The sequence below is a fragment of the Octopus sinensis genome, linkage group LG10, assembly GCF_006345805.1.
Source record: "Octopus sinensis linkage group LG10, ASM634580v1, whole genome shotgun sequence".
In the NCBI taxonomy this organism is placed as follows: Eukaryota; Metazoa; Mollusca; class Cephalopoda; order Octopoda; family Octopodidae; genus Octopus; species Octopus sinensis.
Genome location: NC_043006.1, coordinates 42,284,329 through 42,305,750, shown reverse-complemented (window position 1 = coordinate 42,305,750; position 21,422 = coordinate 42,284,329). Strand labels below are relative to the sequence as shown.

The following is a 21,422-nucleotide window of genomic DNA, read 5'->3' as shown; positions in this document are numbered from 1 at the left end:
ATATATTATATGTATTTTATATATATATATGTATATATATTTGTTGTTTATAACGAACAAGAGAACAAGAGAAAAATTACTGTTCTATATTAACATGCCCGTTTGATTGATCTAACATTTGTGAACAAAAAATTAATGTCATATTATATATATATATATGTATATATATGTATATATATGTATATATATATATATATATATATACACACACACGCACATACACACACATAAATTGATTATATGGTTTTTGATATAGATATTTCAACTGCATTCTCTCGATATCCATCTAATTCGTTTGATAAAATCTCTTTCTCACTCTCTCATTCTCTCTCTCTCTCAATCTTACTCTCAATCACTCTCTCTTTCTAGCTTGTACTTCTCCTTTCCCATCATTCTGCATTACCTCTTTCTAACTTGCTTTCGTTCCTTCTTCATTTCTTTTCGCCTATCTTTCTTCCTTTCTCTCCTTCTCTCTCTCCGTCTCGCATACAAATGCATACTTTTTTTCTTTTTATTATACCGGTGAAATGTTGAAAATGTTCCTTTCTATCTATTGTTCAGTTCGTCACAATATCTACAAAGAGTTGTTAATTCTTTTTTTTTTTCCACCACAAGTTGGCAGTCCGTCTATGCAAAGACGTGTGGTGCGGACGTAAGTATTATAATAGTGGATAGCACGGTGAATAGACCACAAATGATAAAGCACAGACGATCAATGACCATCGCAGCAAATTTCCAATCGCCTTTGATCTCTTCGTCATCTTCGTCTTCTTTGTATTTCTTCGTTATTTTCTGAACTTCTTTGAGTATTGTTATTAACTCTCCGCGCCCAGAAGCGTCGGTGATAACCGGGAGTGGTGGTTTGACGCCACCGTTCGGGTTACTGTCATGTTTAAAATCATCTTCAATGTCCACGGTGTTGGCTAGCAAGCTTCGTGTTGACTTTTCGATTAATCGTAGTTCTTGAGCACGACAGTTCTGGACGGTGTGTTTCTTTAAGGGGCGCAAACGCTCTACTCCAGGTCGACTCATACGAAGAACACAGGCCAACCACCCACAGATGCCTTTTCTCACCTGAAACGACAAGAGCAAAGAAAAAAAAAGACATTAGCGATACTTCTAAGACTGTAAGGTTAATTTAGGAAACTAAAACAGCGAACAACAACAACAACAACAACATCATCATCATCATCATCATCATCGTCATCATCATCATCATCAACAATAGCAACAACAGCAGCAGTGGAAGCGTAATGGCCCAGTGGTTAGGGCAGCGGACTCGTGGTCGTAAGAACGCGATTTCGATTTCCAGACCGGGTATTGTGAGTGTTTATTGAGCAAAAACACCTAAGCTCCACGAGTCTCCGGCGGGGAGGGGGGTGAACCCCGCTGTACTGTTTCACCACAACTTTCTCTCTTTCTTCCTACTTCTGCCACAAAGCTGAGGAACCATGGTGTAACCCACTATGGTGTGGTAAACGTTCTGACCCTAGTCTAGATTGCGAATCCTCTGTACCCCAGGATGTGTAGCCCCCAGGCCATCGTCGCATTCAGACTCTACCAACCCACTATATAAAATCTGTGTGGAACCCCCACTGCTGGCGTTGCTCGAGCGCCGGAATAGCAAGAGGGCCTTTCAGCACTCTTTATGCCATTCACTCGAATCTCGGTCTACGAGAACACTAGGCTTCCGCCAGATTTATAACCAACCCTCTCTATGGTATAGCGAATAAGATGGAGGGTATCCTGAATGGTTCTACCTGGGATGGCACATGTCTGAGCCTCTCCGACTATACCATTCGCGACACGCGCCAACCTTTTTGCTAAGACCTTGGCCAAAATCTTCACTTCTGCGTTTAACAGAGTGATGGGCCTGAAATTCTCTATAACGTCTCACTTGTCCGGGTCCTTTCTGACCAACGTCACTACTCCTCGGCGTACAGATCTGGGGATAAACCCATTCTGTTGCCAGTCCGCGTACACGTCAGCCAGTAGTTGCCCGAACAAGTCTGGCATACATTTATACAGCTCGTACGGAAGACCATCAATTCCTGGCGATTTACCCGTTTTACAGTCCGCCAAAGCCTCCATCACCTCCACAGGCGTGATTGGCCCGTCGCAAGACTCCGCATCCGACCCCGAGAAACACGGCAGCCCGGCAAGAAAGTCTCCCACCACCAGGACCACCGTCACCCCTGAATAGTTGGGCGAAGTACTTCTGAAAGGCCTCACACATTTTCTCGGGTTCGTTTACCAAGACACTATTTTGATTCGTCAAAGACCGAATAGTGGAACTATTTCCTTGCTGAGCTTCCACCACTCGGGCCCATCTAGCGGCCTTGATTCCTTCACTTCCCATCGCACGTAACTTAGCTCTGGCAATACTTCCCATGTGTTGAACTTCAAGATGCTGGTTTAACCCCAGTCTTTTCACCCTCGCTTGGTCCGCATTACCAGTCCTCCAGTCTTCTTCTAGGTCCTTAACTAGACCACACAAACGCACACACATACATACATACATACATAAATACATACACACACACACATATATATATACATACGGCGGGTTTCTTTCAGTTTCCGTCTACCAAATCCACTCAGAAGGCTTTGGTTGGCCCGAGGCTATAGTAGCAGACACTTGCCCAAGGTGCCACGCAGTGGGACTGAACCCGGAACCATGTAGTTCGTAAGCAAGCACACAGCCACTCCTACGCCTATAGACTCCTAATAATTATTTCAAATTTTTGCTACAAGGGCAGCTTATTTTGCCAACAACAACAACAACAACAACAACAACGATAACAACAACATCAACAATAGCAATAACAACAACAGCAGCAGCAGCAGCAGCAGCAGCGGCAGCAGCAGCAACGACAACAACAATAACAGTCGCTGCAACGACGAAAATAGGTACAGGCCTGGTAGTGCCGTTAAGAAGCTTGTTTACCAACCAAGTGATCTAGCCACAAGGACAGCTTATTTTATCGACCCCGAAAGAATGTAGTAAAATTATTTTATCTTTCAGTCAGAGACACTTTGTTTTTTCAAGGTCTCCGAACCGATTGTGGTGGTGGTGGTAGTACGGAGGGCTTACGTGGAAGTTATTTATGTCATGTCATATATGTAGAATGGAAGAAGGAAATGAGAAAAAAACTGTTGTTGCTGAGAGAAAAAAAGAGAGATAGGGTGAGAGGGAGAGAAAGAGATAAAGATAGATAGATAGGGAGTGTTGTCACCATAGTAACTAACACGTTTTGATTCAAAATGTCATATATGTAGAATGGAAGAAGGAAATGAGAAAAAAACTGTTGTTGCTGAGAGAAAAAAAGAGAGATAGGGTGAGAGGGAGAGAAAGAGATAAAGATAGATAGATAGGGAGTGTTGTCACCATAGTAACTAACACGTTTCGATTCAAAATGTCATATATGTAGAATGGAAGAAGGAAATGAGAAAAAAAACTGTTGTTGCTGAGAGAAAGAAAGAGAGATAGGATGAGAGGGAGAGAAATAGATAAAGATAGATAGATAGGGAGTGTTGTCACCATAGTAACTAACACGTTTTAATTCAAAATGCGGGAATTTTAAGAGAAATTGTCATCATAATGCAACACAGGCTTCAAAAAACACTTTACCTATATAACAATCTAATATTAAGAGGCAGTATCATGCGAGGGCATGGCATTTCTTCGTCACACTTACATGTGTATATATAATGCATATAGTCCTTTTTTGCGTGTTTGTGTGTGTGTGTATGTGTGTTTCTCTGTCTTTCAGCATATAGACAACTGTTATTAATCTTCACCAAGAAACCCAATCTAAACATTGTTTGAACAATTTATGAAAGGGGACGTGGATGATTAACAAAATTTTTTACCGTCAGCGTAAGGACAGGTAATGACCTTAGGCAATAATAATAATAACAGCATCAGCAACATCATAATCATCACCATCATCAACAAGAAGAACAACAGCAGGAATAACTGTAACGTCATTGAGTATTGAATAGTTGACTTATATTGATTTATAACATGAGAGTACGGAAAGTGCAACACCCTTACGGTTAGAAGCCAAACTCCTGATTAATAAATGGCTTGCTGTGAGTTTATCCCGGGCAATTAACATCACATGTTATTTCATGGTATAGTAATTCCATTGCAAGGTAATTACATCGCGAGCTCATTGCTATGCTTTTCATCTGCAGAATAAATGCGTTCGCTAAACATTATTCAATCTTTTCCTTATTCTTATTATTCACTGAGCAAATACTTCGTATTTCATTGAGAATGAATAAGAAATTCCAACACACACACACACGGAAAAAAATAAAACAATGATTCTATTCTATGATCTGTGAATTTTTTTTAGAAATTTTGGAAAAAAGGAACAATCAATAAATGACGTAATAACCGGACAATATATCGCCAGTGCAGACGTTCTACGTCACACACACACACACACACACACACACACACACACACACACACACACACACACACACAAATAACAGAGATAGTGCAGTGAAAATACAGTGCATCATCCACGAAAATAGATTATTTCAGAGGCATCGCTCATAATTTGTCTTTCAAAAATGTTCCTTCCTTCCCTCAGTCTATTACATTTAAATAAAAAAAATATTTTTAAAAGAACATCAATTTCTAGACTCCACCCCACCACCACACACACATACGTTGAGTAGATGTGATATTAATAATTTTTTTGTCTTTGAATAACTTTTCCATTGTTAATGAAAAGTAGTGCATTCATTTATTTACTCTTTAAACTATTATTGTCATTATTTCCTCGTTAGATCGAATTAAAATACGGTGAATAAGACAACGTTGTGGTTATATTTCTGCTGTAACCGGCGTTAATAATAGAATTCTTACTTAGTTCATTGTCATGCACATAGAAAGTGAATTTTTTAAAACCATTATTTGGAAATGAAGAATATTTTAATATCCAGCCTTTTATTATATATATATATATATATATATATATATATATATATATATATAGATATATTACATACACACACACAACATATATATATATATATACATACATACATATATACACTTGTACTTTTACCATGACGGAGCCGTTTAAAAATCAAACAAGCATATTTTATCCGCCATTTTAGAAGTTAAAATTGAAACCTATTCAAATGCTTCCAGAGAACAAAGTAAGAAAAAAAGTTCCTCTTAATAACTGGCTTTCCGTCGATTACGACGACGACTGTTCCAGTTGAGTCAATCAATGGAACAGCCTACTCGTGAAATTAATATGAAAATGGCTGGATACGGAAGACACGACGTCATGATTACTGCAGCTCCTGGAACTGACACAATATGAGTGACGAGAGAAGGTGAGACGAATGAATGTGGAATACCTGAGTAGAGGTAGCAAAAAAATCAGCCTGTTCAAAAGAGCAGAAGCCTTTGTAATGGTGGTAGAAAAGGTAGAGTAAAGAGACAGTATGTCAGTGGTTAGAGGTGTTATACTACGGAACCTAAAAGTAGCCGTGATCGACTAGACCGATGACGAAAGATGCTCAATCCTTGACTGTCCCATTTTCTTCTCCTTATGCAAAGCTACTGAGTTCAGGATTGTTCTTTATTTAGGACACTAAGGTCAGAGTGATTTGAAAGACGTTTTCTGTTAGATTTGATATTTTTAGCCGATCGAACAGTAAAAAGGTTTATGAAATAAATTTTTTCAAATACACAGAAAGCAATCAAGGAACAGTTGATAGCTTCTGTTAGACAAGTGACTTAAAAAGCAGTCTAGGTTGGTGTTTCAAAGTATATCAGAGTAAGAAAGGGGTGAACAATTTCAGGAAGCTATTTATCTGGAAACAAAGGGTTTTTCTCTATGAGTGTAGGACAGGTTATACGATGCTTTCGTATGGAGCGCGATATTGCATTGGAGCAACACATGGACCTTGAATCTGAAGGATGATTCAAAACTCGAAAGAATAAAGAGCGCATACTCCCAGTGAATATTAGTGCATATGAACGACAGAGCACAAATGAACGGAGAGAAAAATTGGATATAAGAATTAGATATACGAAAGAAGAGACTAACCTGGTACAGACATGTGCCGCATAAGTTGGCTAAAGAAGAACCAAACTAGTTACCAAGTGGAAGAAAATAGCAGGAGAGGATACCGAGAAAGATAGGAAAAGAGGTGGTGAAGGCTGATCTCAATATGCTCAATCTCATGAAGGATATAACAGGAAACATCAACAAGTAATGCGCTCTCGCTGTCTCGAATTCCTTGACGTCTTGAAAGTTAGCATATCATGTGAACATAGAGAAAGGTTGGAAATAATGCAGTATGACGAATCTCGAAATCAGGACTCAACGTACTCTCTTTACTCTTTTACTTGTTTCAGTCATTTAACTGTGGCCATGCTGGAGCACCGTCTTTAGTTGAGCAAAATCGACCCCAGGACTTACTCTTTGTAAGCCTAGTACTTATTCTATCGGTCTCTTTTGCCGAACCACTAAGTTACGGGGGACATAAACACACCAGCATCGGTTGTCAAGCGACGTTGGGGGGGGGGGGACAACACACACACACACACAAACATATACACACACATACACACACATATATATATATATATACATATATACGACGGGCTTCTTTCAGTTTCCGTCTACCAAATCCACTCACAAGGCTTTGGTCGGCCCGAGGCTATAGTAGAGGTGCCACGCAGTGGGACTGAACCCGGAACCATGTGGTTCGTAAGCAAGCTACTTACCACACAATCACTCCTAAGCCTACTGTTTATAGTGAGATATAAAGACTTTCAGTGCAAGGAAGTCATTCTAGAACAGAAATCTATATGTTGGCAGTAGAAGAAGCCTAAAGTTCTGTGATGAAGGTGTATGATGGAATAGGAATGGTGGGCCTAATTTCAGTTATAAGAGCCATAATCATATTTATGATTCATGGAGAGTTGATGGGTTAAGATATATATTAGTTCTAATAAATTGTTAATGTTATGTGAAGCTTCGAAAAAAGTTGGGAAAAGATATAAATTCCTAACATGTACAACAATATTATCGTTTAGACAAGAATAAAATTATTTTCCACTGCTTAGAGTTATTGATAGACCGAGCATTAATTGATGTAATTAACCTTATGACATAACCAAAAGAGGTCAACGATGAAAGTGGAATAACAGAAATGCACAAGGGAAGGAATGGGATTTTTGTGGTAATTTTGCTTATTTCCGCTGATTAATAGATACAAAATGGAATTTTTAAAATTGTGCCATGTCTCCTATCAGACAATTAACACAAGGGTAGTAATCATAATACTTGCTGGGGTTATAAGTTTGAATCTGAAATAAAAGAATAAAGAAAAAGAAATATTTTTTCCTGCTTAACTATTACTAAGTTTTTAGAATTCGTAGTTAGTGGTAAACCTGTGTAGCACCAATTCGTTGTGAGAAATTCTCAGCATGAAATAACCAGAGGCTAGTGTCTTCTACTATAGCCTCGGGCTGACCAAAGCCTTGTGAGTGGATTTGGTAGACGGAAACTGAAAGAAGCCCGTTGTCTATCTATCTACTATCTATCTATCTATCTATCTATCTATCTATCTATCTATCTATCTATCTATCTATCTATCTATCTATCTATCTATCTATTTATCTATCTATCTATCTATCTATATGTATGTATTTGTGCATACGTATGTATCTATATGTATGTATTTGTCCTGCCAGCATCGCTTGACAACCGATGTTGGTATGTTTACGCCCCTGTACACTAGCGGTTCAGCAAAACAGACTCATAGGATAAGGATTAGGCATACAAAGATTAAGTCTTGGGGTCGATTTGCTAGACTAAAGGCGGTGCTCCAGCATGGTCACAGTCAAATGACTGAAACAAGTAAAAAAATATATATATAAATTCGACACCTCAACAAGAAATGCCAACTACGGCTACGGCGTTTATGCTATCCGACGTGCTTGCTCTTCCAGTAGGGCATTTATCAAAATTGCAAGCCGGACTTTTGGGCCGCAGATAGTCGCATTGATTTACCAGCTGGAACGTTAGGGCCGACGGTCGTATGTGGTCATCATTGATGAGGAACGCAGTGAACTCGTTGATCGGAACCGGCTCGTCCCACCCCGGGTAAATTCCACCGCAAGCACAAGTAAATAAGTATTTCGAGAATGCCAAACGATCACATAAAGGTTCTCTCTTTGGCTCGCTTTGTAATATGATGTGGTGTAATACTGGGATGGGGCCAATGGCATTGAGTAAGTTAGTAGAACATAAGGTAACAGAACGAAGAATTTGAATGTAGCTTTCGGTATAGTACTTACCCAATCGGGCATTGTGTGCGTTTCTGGACTTCGATGGTGGTAGTTCAGTACCCATACTGTTAGGACCACAGAAACCGAACACGTAACCATTATACAAGCAAAATATACACCTGAAATATATAAAATGTATAGGAAAGCGAAATGATTGGCCGATACATTTAGTAGGAGATAAGCAAGCATTTGGACTGGGAAGATAAACTGAAATGTATATATGTATGTATGTATGTATGTATGTATGTATGTATGTATGTATGTATGTATGTATGTATGTATGTATGTATGTATGTATATTTAATATAGAGATAAACTTACTTGGAAATGGATGCGTTGCGTTCACTCAAATAATAATAAATTATTTATTATATAAATATATATATATATATATACTAATATATATATATATATATATAATATATATATATATATATATATATGTATGCATATATGGGTACAGGACGTCACCGGCAGTAAACAACATGAAATACAAAAAACAAATGAGTTCAATACACAAACAACGAGAGAAACAAATGAAAAACAGGACAAGTAACATAAAGAACGGCCCTTTGTCAGTTGTTCGCTGTCTATCTACTCCTAATTTCGAGCAATGAACGACAATATGAGTTTTTCGAAAATAGTTGCTCCTATAAGTACCAAAATATTATTTGGGATTTACGGAGGGTAAAAGTTGGGAACAAATTTTATTCTGGTATTTATGGGAGCAACAGTCTTCGAAGACTCATACTGTCGTTCAATGCTCGAAATGAAAAGTAGATAGCCGGCATGTGATGAAGGTTCGTTGTTTATGTCCTGTTTTCCATTTGTTTCTCTTGCTGATTGCATATGAATTCATTTGTTTTCGTATTCATGTGTTTATTGTTGGCGACGTCCTGTACCCATTATATATATATATATATATATATATATATATAATATTATATAACATATATTATATATATATATATATATATATATGTATACACACACACACACACATATATATATGTGGTGTGTATATATACATATATATATACATAACACACATATATATGTTATATACACACACACACACATATATATATATGTATATAATTAAAAATATAAATAAGGGTATCTAAGAGATACCACCATGCTTCAAATAGCAGTCAAAATCTGACTCTAAAACATCAACTGTTCAATGCAGTATTGAACACTTGATGTGGTATTATTAGGGCAGCGGAGTCGCGGTCGTAGGATCGGTTTCGATTCCCAGACCGGGCGCTGTGAGTGTTTATTGAGCGAAAACACCTAAAGCTCCACGAGGTTCTTACAGGGGTGGGGGTGGCGATCCCTGCTGTACTCTTTCGCCACAACTTACTCTCACTCTTTCTTCTGTTGGCCTGCCTGCTTAGCCAGCGGCGTGGCGTCATTTGAAGGCTAAAACAATGCTAAGCGCATTGTGACCAGCGATGTGTAGCAACATCTGATAGCCTGGTCGGTGACAGTGACGGTGACGGTGACATACACACACACACACACACACACACACACACACATATATATATATATATATATATATATATGTTCAATATTATCTGGATAATAACTTCATAACGTGCATTTAAATGCTCTCTCACGATTATCGGCTACCATATGCCATCATACAACCGGGTTATTCTTTATGCCGCGTATATATGTGAAACTCCGTTAGCGTATAGAATTTATATTCTTTTATTCTTTTATTTGTTTCAGTCACTTGACTACGGCCATGCTGGAGCACCGCCTTTAGTCGAGCAAATCGACCCCAGGACTTATTCTTTGTAAGCCTAGTACTTATTCTATCGATCTGTTTTACCGAACTGCTAACTTACGGAGACGTAAACACACCACCATCGGTTGTCAAGTGATGTTGGGTGGACAAACAAACACACACACACACACACACACACACATACACACACACATACACACACGCACACACATATTCGACGGGCTTCTTTCAATTTCCGTCAACCAAATCCACTCACAAGGCTTTGGTCGGCCCAAGGCTATAGAAGAAGACACCTGCCCAAGGTTCCACGTTGTGGGACTGAACCCGGAACCATGTGGTTGGTATGCAAGCTAATTACCACACAGCCAATTATTCAACATAGAAGGTGGAATATACAGCTTACAGCTGTAACCATTGCACAAAAATAATCGTAGTATTTCGTTATTAAAGCCTGTTTATTCTATCTTATTGCTGTGTGTGTGTGTATGTGAGTACGTGCGTACGTGTGTGTGTGTTTGTCCCCAACCACCTCTTGACAATCGGTGTTGATGAGTTTACGTCCCCGTAAATTGCGGTTCGACAAAAAGAACCCGACAGAATAAGTACCAGGCTTTACAAAAAAAAATAAGTACTAGAGTCGATTTGTTCGACTAAAATTCTTCAAGGCGATGATCCAGCATGACCGCAGGTCTAATGACTGAAACAAGTCCAAAAATTAAAGATTACTTATTCTGTTGCCTGTTCAAAGCATTTTCACAGGATTATCCTAAACGTCCATTCATATTTTCGCACTGTTAGCTAGAACATGGTGTCTATAATCTGAGTTACATAAACCTTTTCTTACATAAGTTCCAAGTTACCCTAAAAATTGAAGAAAATAGGGTACGTGTATCATATATAATGCATGGACACCACGGAAATTTGTTCTGTGCATCACATGCAATACAGAAGACAGGCAAAAGGTTGGATAGAAATTGTCAGTGTTCAATTCCATTGCATTCTGAGATCTAGAATCGATAATGGATTTTTACTTCGATAAAATAAAGTACTATCAGTGAAGTTAATATAACCGGCGGTATACTTTTCCCTAAATGTTCCTCCCTAAAATCACATCTAGAATATTGTATTGAAACATTCTAGATTTGAATGGAATAAAATTAAATGAAAACCGTAAACGCTTCACAAAAGGTTTCTCACTTTGTTCCTATGTTAGAAACCAAAATTGATCTTTTCTACTCTAGGTACAAGGCCTGAAGTTTGTAGGGAGGGTGCCTGTTCGATTAGATCGACCTAGTACGCAACTGGTACTTAATTTATCGATCCCGAAAGGCAAAGTCGACCACGGCAGAATTTGAACTCAGAACATAAAGACAGACGAAATACTGCTATGCAATTCGCCCGGCGTGCTAACGTGTCTGCCAGCTCGCCGCCTTTAAATATTCTTTTCTACTGTAGGCACAAGGCCCGAAAAGTTTTGGGGAGGGGTCAGTCGATTAGATCGACCCAGTACCTAAGTGGTACTTAATTTACCAACCCTGAAAGGATGAAAGGCAAAGTCGACCACGGCGGAATTTGAACTCAGAACGTAAAGACAGGTGAAATACTGCTATGGCTTTCGTCCAGCGTGCAAACGTTTCTGCCAGCTCGCCGCCTTTGAAACTAAGAATTATACGACAACAATATCCATGACTGAATTATGCTAGACAGAAGCACTAAAGTACGAAATATGTCCTATTTCAGCTAGCTGTGCAAAAACAAGATGTATGCATGACCGTGTAGGCAACAAGATTTTTGACTAACCATGGGACCCCAGGTTCGAGTCAATCTTGGGTAAATGTTATTTACTGTGGCCTCGAGTGGAGCTAAGCCTTGTCAGCGAACTTGGGTGATTGAAAACTATGTGGAAGTCTTCTTATGGTCTAGTTTTGTCACATACTGTTTCTAGGTAATTCGGTCAGAAAATTATGTTAAGGGTACGCATGACTTTGGAAAACACACCTACGTGCACATTAATATAACGAGTAAGATCAAACAATTGATCAAACAACTTGGTGCTTCCTATTAAAGAATATATTTTCTCATTCATTATATACAAAATGGTTTAAATTCATGATTAAAAGAAATATCTGAACAATTGATAACATCACATTTCCCTCTCTTCCCTCATACTCTCCATGCATGTATGTATGTATGTGGGTATGTATGTATGTATGTATGCATACATTTACATATATATATATATGTATATGTATATATTGATATATATATATGTGTATGTATACATGTATTGGTGGTGGTGTGTGTATATATGCATATATATATATATATTATATATATATATATATATATATATATGTATATATATATATGTATATATATATATATATATATATATGTATATATATGTTTTTATATTACATTTGTATATATATATATGATATATATATGTATTATATAGTATATATATTGTATATATACTACATACTATATATATATATGTATATATATAGGTAAATATATATATATATATATATATATATATACTCACATATACATACACATACATATACATATATATATAATATAATAAAATACATAAATATATTCAAAGGTCAATATTTCAAATGTCAGTGATAACAGTCGTTTGTTAAAAGTATTCTCATCGGGATATTTGAAATGGAAGTCTTTTTGTATTCCTTATAGAAATTGCTCGCAGTTTCAATGAGGAGGGAAGATTCATAACTATTCTTTAAAGCTGAATGCGTTTCCTTGTTGTTTTTTTTTTCTGAATGCCTGTGCATATATATGCGTAATTATGTGAATTTCTTTTAAATGTGTTGGATGTGTTGGTTTGCTAAAAAAAATGCCAAATGTTTTATTGTTGACGTCTGTGTGTTTTTGTGAAGCATACGTGAGCGTGAAGTGGTTGCTTGTACTTAAAGATGTTTGAAGGCAACTTTGAAATGCTAAGTGTAAACGTGCATGTAGTGTTGATTAGTATGAGCTGATACATGTATTTGTGTATGTGTGTGTACGTGTATATATATATGCGTGTTTGTGTACATGTATATATATATGCGTGTGTGTCTTTGCCTGTAATAAAGTTAGTTTCTGTATATTTTGTATAAAGCGTTCAAGTGCATACATCAATTTTAGTACACACACACACACACACACACACACACACACACACACACACACAAATAGGCGTGGCTCTGTAGTAAGAAGATCGTTTCACCAACGACATAATTCCAGGTTCAACCCTATTGCACGGCACCCAAAGTCTTGCGAGGTAGACGAAAACTGAAAGAAATCAACATTTGGTAGTAAACACTGAGGAATAACTCAACCAAATCTCGCCTTATGAATAGGCAATAATAATTAAGTACCCATGTACACACACACACACACACACACACACACACACATATATATATATATATATATATATATATGCCTGATTGTGTGTTTGTAAGGAGTGAGTGTCTGAGGGAATGATAAGAAGACAGAAAGAAAGAGTGAAACGACAGATTGACAAATAGACAGATTGGCAGACAAACGGACAGGTGAACAGACAAAGAGACAAATTGATAGATGGCCAGGCAGAAAAACAGATAAAGAGACAGTCATATTGACAGATTGCCAGATAGCTTGATAGAAAGATAGAAAGGCTGATCGTCAGATAGGTTGATTGATAGATAGAGAGATATAAAGAAGGATTGTCAGGCGTACAAATAAATAGATAGACTGATTAATAGCTAGATAGACATTGATAGATAGAGAGATAGACAAACAGTCAGACAGACAGACAGACTGACAGAAAGATAGCTAGATAGCTAGATAGTTGGACAGACTGACTGCTAGACAGATAAGTAGAAAGAAAGCGAATTGAATAGATTGATAGACAGATAGATAGAATGATAGATAAATGGATTGATAGACAGATCGATAGGTAGAGATAGGGATAAACAAACTGACAGATAGATAGGGAGAAATAGGGATAAGCAAATAGGAAGACAGATAAATGGACAGACAAAAGGACGGACAGACAGATAGATAAATAAACATGACTATATTGGGAAATTTTCTTCAATTCTTCATTCTTTAATTATTTCGAATCATTCCAAGAAAGAAAGCAAAAACAAATGCTTAACTAAAATCTAAAATTCGATCAGCTTCCGTAAAATATCGTCGAAATTTTCAGGTTTATTTTCCAGATAAGATCTATTTGAGATCGAAACCTAATAATTTTTGTTTGAATCCAATGTTCAAATCGGTTCAAGAAATGCCACTCATACGTCAAATGGTCTCGCGAATAATCACAGTTTTAAATCGGCCTCTAAAACTATCATGATTACTGAATTAAATGACCGGATTAGATAAAGCCTAGATGGAAAGATTCTCACTTCAAATTTGAAATTACGAATCTCGTCCGTACTTCCATTTAGAATTATTTTGACCATTTTTTCCTTTTTTTTCTGTCTTTTCTTTTTCGTAAATTCTCTCAGCGTGTGGTTTATATAAAAGATAAACTAAATAGTTCAATATTATGGTAATATTGCTAGATTGAGTCGGTTGACACCTCTTGTTCGTTATCTTCTTTTCACATCTTAACATAAAGAAACCCTATCGCCCGTTTTTATGCTCGCATACGAAAAACAAATAACCAAACTATATTGAAGCTCGCGGATAATTAACATGTGTTATTGGTAGAAATATATGGCACAAGAACATGCCAAAGTCGAAAGTATTTAACTGTGACGGTACTAATGATAGTAATTTCTAGCTATGGCGCAAAGCCATGAATTTAGAGGAAGGATATTAGATTTGATTTAATTTAATCTATACTTGACTGGTGAGGCGGCGAGCTTGCAGAATCGTTAGCACGTTAGACACAATGTTTAGCAGCATTTCTTCCGTCTCTCTACGTTCTGAGTTCAAATCCTGCCGAGGTCAACTCTCTCCTTTTGGGGTCGATAAAATAAAATACCTGTCCAGTACTACGGTTGATGAAATCGAGTCATTCGCTACTCCTCAAAATTACTAGGTTCGAATACTGGAACGGAGCGGACCACACGAGAAAAAAATCCGGGCTAGTGAAGTCTGGGGAAAATGAAGACCAGTTGACATTGCCGTAGCGGGTGATTATTCTCTCTCCAAAGCACAGCCATAGCAACTGCAATGTTTCTCTTGCGGTATGAGCAGCTGCTCCATCTTGCTGGAACCATGTGTGAGGTCTAATGTGAACGGCTTTCACGTCCCCCAGACTTGACAAGCTCGGATTTTTTCTTGTGGGGATATCTGAACGAGAGGGTTTATGTACCAAACCGGAGACCCTGGTGCAATTGAAGGAGAATATCAATAGAAAAATCAGAGGAGTGGGGTCTGAAACTCTTGAGCGTGTTATGGTGCAAGTTTTGGAAAGAGCACGGGCGTGCGTAGCCGAAAATGGCTGCCATTCAACCGATGTCCTTTTTCATATGTGATGTAGCGGTGTTGCAAAAATTTGACTTGTGCATATTAATTTCCATTATGTCCTTTATATTGTATAAACATTTCATGCATTTATTTGTAAAGTTAAGGAAGTTATTGATATTGAAACCCATCAGTGACTTTTGGGACACCCTGTATCAATGACTGTGTGTCTTTGCATATGCATATATATATATATAGTAATATATATATATATATATATATATATAACATAGGGACTAAAGCCATCTGAATATGGCTAGAGACAGGGCAGGGTGGTGGGGGTGTTACTGTTGCATTAGCCCCAGGCGAACATCAACGTCGCCAGATAGGCTGGTCAAGCCTATCTGGCGACGTTGATGTTCGCCTGGGGCTAAATGCAACAGTAACACCCCCACCACCCTGCCCTGTCCCTAGCCATATTCAGATGGCTTTAGTCCCTTATGTCATGGAGCAGTTACTGTCTATATCTCATTTAGAGAATTATTATTGCTATATATATATATATATATATATATATATACATTACTTGTTTCAGCTGGAGCACCGCCTGAAAGGGTTTTAGTCGAACAAATCGATCCCAGAACGTACTTTTTAAAGCCTAGTACTTATTCTATCGGTTTCTTTTGCTGGACCGTTGGTTACGGGAACGTAAAGACACCAACCCTGATTGTCAAGCGGTGATGGTGGACAGGCACATATATACAGACACACACATACATATATACATACATATATATACAAACATACATATATATATATATGTATATATATATATGTATATATACAAACATACATACATATATTTATATATATGCATACATACATACACACACAGACACACAGACACACACACACACACATATATATATATATACACATACATACATACATATATATATATATATATGTATATATGTATATATATATATATATGTATATATGTATATATATACATATATACATACATATATATATGCATGTATATATGTATATATATATACATATATACATACATATATATATATATACGGCAGGATTCTTTCAGTTTTTGTCTACCAAAACCACTCACAAGGGTTTGGTCGGCCCGTGGCTACAGTATATATTACTTGCTTAAGTTGTCTCGCAGTAAGACTGAACCCGTAACCAGGTCGTTGGGAAGCAAGCTTCTAACCACTATGAGTCTATATGACTCGGCAAGAATCTTTATCTTTTCATTTCTTCACAATCTCTATTGAGCAGTCAGTTATATCTTTATTTACTTATTTGTTTGTTTATTATGTATTAATCCAGTTTTCTAAACAACAATGTCCGTGGTTATAGATTGCCAGCGTGCATTTTACAGGTTCACAGCATTTTTGATGGCGTGGTTGTCACTAACTGACGGTGCCATCGTGATAGGCTGGAAGTTTTAGAGAAATAGAAGACTTACCTATGAGTGGCACAGCATCAGACGTGGGAGGCATTGTCTCGGCTACCAGTAATAAGAACACCATGAGAGACAGAAGGATTGTTACTCCTGAAATGTTGAAGAAGATATTGAGAGAGTGGAGGGAAGAGAGATAGATTACACAGATAGAATGTTAGATTGAGAGAGAAGAGAGAGAAGAGAGAGAAGAGAGAGAGAGGGAATAGAGAGAGAGAGAGAGAGAGAGGGAAGAGAGAGGGGGTGAGTGAAAAAGAAGAGAGAATATATTGCGATATCCGAAAAAAATCAAAAATATCTTGTGGGTGTTAGGATGAGAAAAAAGAGTGAAAGAATGAGAGAAAGAGTAGATACACACACACACGCACGCACACACACACATCCACACGCACACAAATACTCATACACACACAAACGCTTATATACACAAACGCCCATATACACACATACATATACACGAACAAGTGAAAAGAACTCAGTTTAAAGAAGACTTAAAAATGTCCCTTATACTATATTCAAGGTATATAAATGGTTACTTTAAGCTCCTTGCCTACATTCGACAAGAGTACAACCTTTATCGCTGCATCAACATTTGTCAGACCGAGAACAAATATGGCTACTGGTAATGTGCAATAAGTCATGGTAAAATACAAAAGTATGCTAAATAATCTGAGAAAAAAGAGTAAACTGATTGCGGAGTGATAACTCAAGTCTTTAGAAAGTTAGAATGAACTATTTGATGTATCAAGAAAAGGAATTTTGGGTAAAAAAAAATGAAATGGGAATATGCACATACACTCACCGATTATATATATATATCTATATGTATGTCCATATATGCATTATCCCTAAGGGCTATAGATATGTAAAAGAGCCATTAAAATGTAACAATAAGGATCCGTGTGAAGAAGGTTAAAAATAATCAAATCAAGCTTGTGTTTGAAGCTAAGCGTGGCAAAAGAGGGATTTTTTTTTCTAAAATAGAATATATCTTATCTTCGTGAGTGTATTCTGATGCATATTTCATTTCTGATGTTCAGGAAAATTCCCGAATGTTTTAGTCTATAAAAACTATGTACATAGATCAGTCATGCAGTGTAAAATAATAATGTACGAAGTGCAAGCAACAACTATGCCAAATCATATAGTTGAAAAGAAACATTACATGGATGTGACTGAAAGTAAATTCAAGCAAAGGTTTTATAATCACGGCACATCCTTCAGCAACATCGACAAGAGGTATTCCACGATGTTAGTCAATAACATTTGAACACGAAAATAGCTAAACGCTGAACACAACATTGGGTGGAGGATCTTTGAAAAATGGGGACTATACATCATCGAATCAAGGAAGATACAGACTAACAATCTCTGAAAATTACTTGAGTATCAGACAGATGATGATGAGGTTAATGTTTAACAACGACGACGATGATGATGAAAATGTTCAGTATGACAAAGTTGTAATGATACTGGGGATGATGGTAATGATAATGATGATGATGACGATGATAATGATGTGATGAGCGTAACAGACAGGAGACACAAAAGACAAATTAATAAAATACCCTTAAATATCAAATTTGTGTACTTATGTCTGCATGTCTGTATGTACGTGTGTATATTTATGTATAAGAGACAGAGAAGTAGAAAGAAAGGAGGGGTGAAAAGATATATATATATATATATATATATATATATAATGTGTGAGATATAGATTGTATGAACGTAGACACAAACACACATGCTTACAAATGTGTAATATATTTTAAACCACACATACACACGCTTCATCACGAATACACACACACACTCACACACATATATACATACATACATACTTCCATAAACACCCACTCACATACATACATACATACATATCTATATACACACATACTCCCACCCAACATAAATAAACGTATATACAACGAAAAACTAGAGAAAATGGTGGGGGTGGGGTGGGGTGAGGGGAAAACAAGCAAAATCGAAATTTCACAAAAATCAAAATGGAAAAATAAAATAATAATCCGAAAGAAACTTTATATTATTTTGCTGTTGATAAATATAATTATGGTCAGTTTTATATTTTTATGTCAAGTCCGATAGGTGAGACTAAGGAAGTGGAGGCGGGAATGACGAAACAGTTCATTGCTGTCGTCTGCAACCGCAACTTTTACATCTCTCTTTACATTCCCCTACCTCATTTCTTTCTTTCTTTCTTTCTTTCTTTCTTTCTTTCTTTCTTTCTTTCTTTCTTTCTTTCTTTCTTTCTTATTAGCTTTAGCTCCTCCTCTTTCTGTCTTCTTTAGCTTCCCCTTTTCAACTCGGTCTCTATCTTTTCCTCCTTATATCTAGTCATCACTCTCTCTCTCCCCTTACATCTAGTTATCACTCTCTCTCACTCTCCCTCCCACTCTTTGTATTCGATCTCCCTCTTTCTTTAATTTCCTCCCATTTAGTCTTTCATCCTGTCTTTCCCCCACTTTCTCTCTCGGACCACGCTATCTCTAACTCCGAAATTCTATTCCCCTCACTCTTCATAATCTCTCTCTATTCCTAACTCTCCTTCTACCATTCATTCTTTTCACTTTTCTTCTTCTTCTTCTTCTTCTTCTTCTTCTTCTTCTTCTTCTTCTCTTCTTCTTCTTCTTCTTCCTCACTGAACTTCTCTCTCTCCAGAAATTTCATTCTTGGTTCTCTCTCTCTCTCTCAAACAAATCCTGTCAGTTGTTATCTCTTACCTGTCTCTCTATATATCTATTTCTTACTCTCTTTCACCCCTCTCTCTCTTTGTTCTCCTCTTCCTCCTCCTCCTTTTGTATCATTTCTCTCTGCTCTCTCTCTCTCTCTCTCTCTCTCTTTCTCTAATACTTTTCTTCTCCAAATCTGCCGAGCAAGAGTTCTGCAGTTATTTTTTTTAGCCCTTCCTCTTTCTATCCCTTTCCCCATCTCCCACTTCATTCACTGACTCTCTCTACCTCAAACACAATCTCTACACTGTCCTCTGTTCCCCCCCCCCCGCCTCTTCCTCTTCCTACCATAGAATCACATCACTTCGCTAGTTGTTACACGGCATCTATTTATTATTATCAACCTTCAGGCTGTTTCCTCTTCTAGAATATTCTAACTTCTGAAATGAATGTTTGGCTGAAACAATCGATTTTTTTTCCTTCTGTAAGTTGATGGCGTTGGGTGGAGGGTGGATGACGAGAGAAAGAGCGAGCGAGCGAGAGTGAGAGCGAGAAAGAAAGAAAGAAAGAGAGAAAGAGCGAGGGGTGGGGGGAAGGAAGGATCGATCGTCTGTTTTGGTTAAAGCCTAGCTTTTCTCTTATATATTGATTTCGGTGGTTTAGCTCCATCTTATAAGTGGTCACAGCCCATATAGAGAGTAGTACGAGATTTCCATACACATGTGCATATATCTGCGTACGTATGTGTGTACGTACGTACGTATGTATGTCTGTATATACGTATGTATGAATTGCCTGTATATTTGTATGTATGTGTGCGTATATATATATATTTATATATATATATTATATATATATATATGCACGAATGTACGCATATATATTTGTATGTATGTATATTTGTGCTATGCATAGGAATATTTATATGTGAAAAATCTTAGTTTCTCTCAAAGTATGCTGTACATAAGCATATATGTATGAATGTATGTGTGTGCAAATATATATGCATTTATGCATATATAACTAGTGCATATATAGGTGCGTATAGGTTATGTATATATGCATATGTATATGAATACACATACACTCATACACACGCATAAATACACTAGCACACGCGCCACATATACATTTAAATATTTTAGCTATTCTAATAATATAGTATGATATATATAATACTAATTTGATTATATATATATATATATATATATATACATACATACATATATACTATATATATACATATATATATATATATATATATATATATATATTATCATAATATATATATATATATATATATATATATTATAATATATATATATGCATACACACACATATATACAGAACATGCAAATATATATAGATACACACACATACACACACATCTATGCGTATATTTATGTATAAACATATTTGCTGATATACACAGAACTGTCTTCTAGTTCTCTGTTTTCCTCTAATACACACACACACACACATACACTCATGCATACCTTCATACTCAGGGACATACACACGCATACATACACACGTTTGTGTGTCATAAAACAGTTATTAAATGATGTAGTCTGTAACAATACAAAGCAAATATATATCCAAATAAATAAATATCATGAATGCATTATTTAATATATTTAACTTATTTTAATGTATTCGCCTTGAGTTTTTTTAAAAATTCTGTGAGACGACATAGCTTCATTTGTATTTCCCTAAGTGTGGTCGTTTATTAACTCCTCGATA

At 36.8% G+C, this 21,422-nt stretch overlaps 1 protein-coding gene across 1 annotated transcript in view; it reads right to left on the bottom strand.

Annotated features, from left to right (window-relative positions):
- Window positions 1-251: 251 nt before the first annotated feature.
- Window positions 252-21,422, bottom strand: part of LOC115216605 (neuronal acetylcholine receptor subunit alpha-7-like) — a 974,486-nt gene continuing 953,315 nt past the window's right edge. The window contains exons 10-12 of the mRNA XM_029786079.2: window positions 16,996-17,082; window positions 8,345-8,454; window positions 252-1,074 (exon numbers count right to left, since the gene is read on the bottom strand). Coding sequence (XP_029641939.1) covers window positions 628-1,074; window positions 8,345-8,454; window positions 16,996-17,082 — 644 coding nt within the window. The 3' untranslated portion in view covers window positions 252-627. The remainder of the gene's footprint in view (window positions 1,075-8,344; window positions 8,455-16,995; window positions 17,083-21,422) is intronic.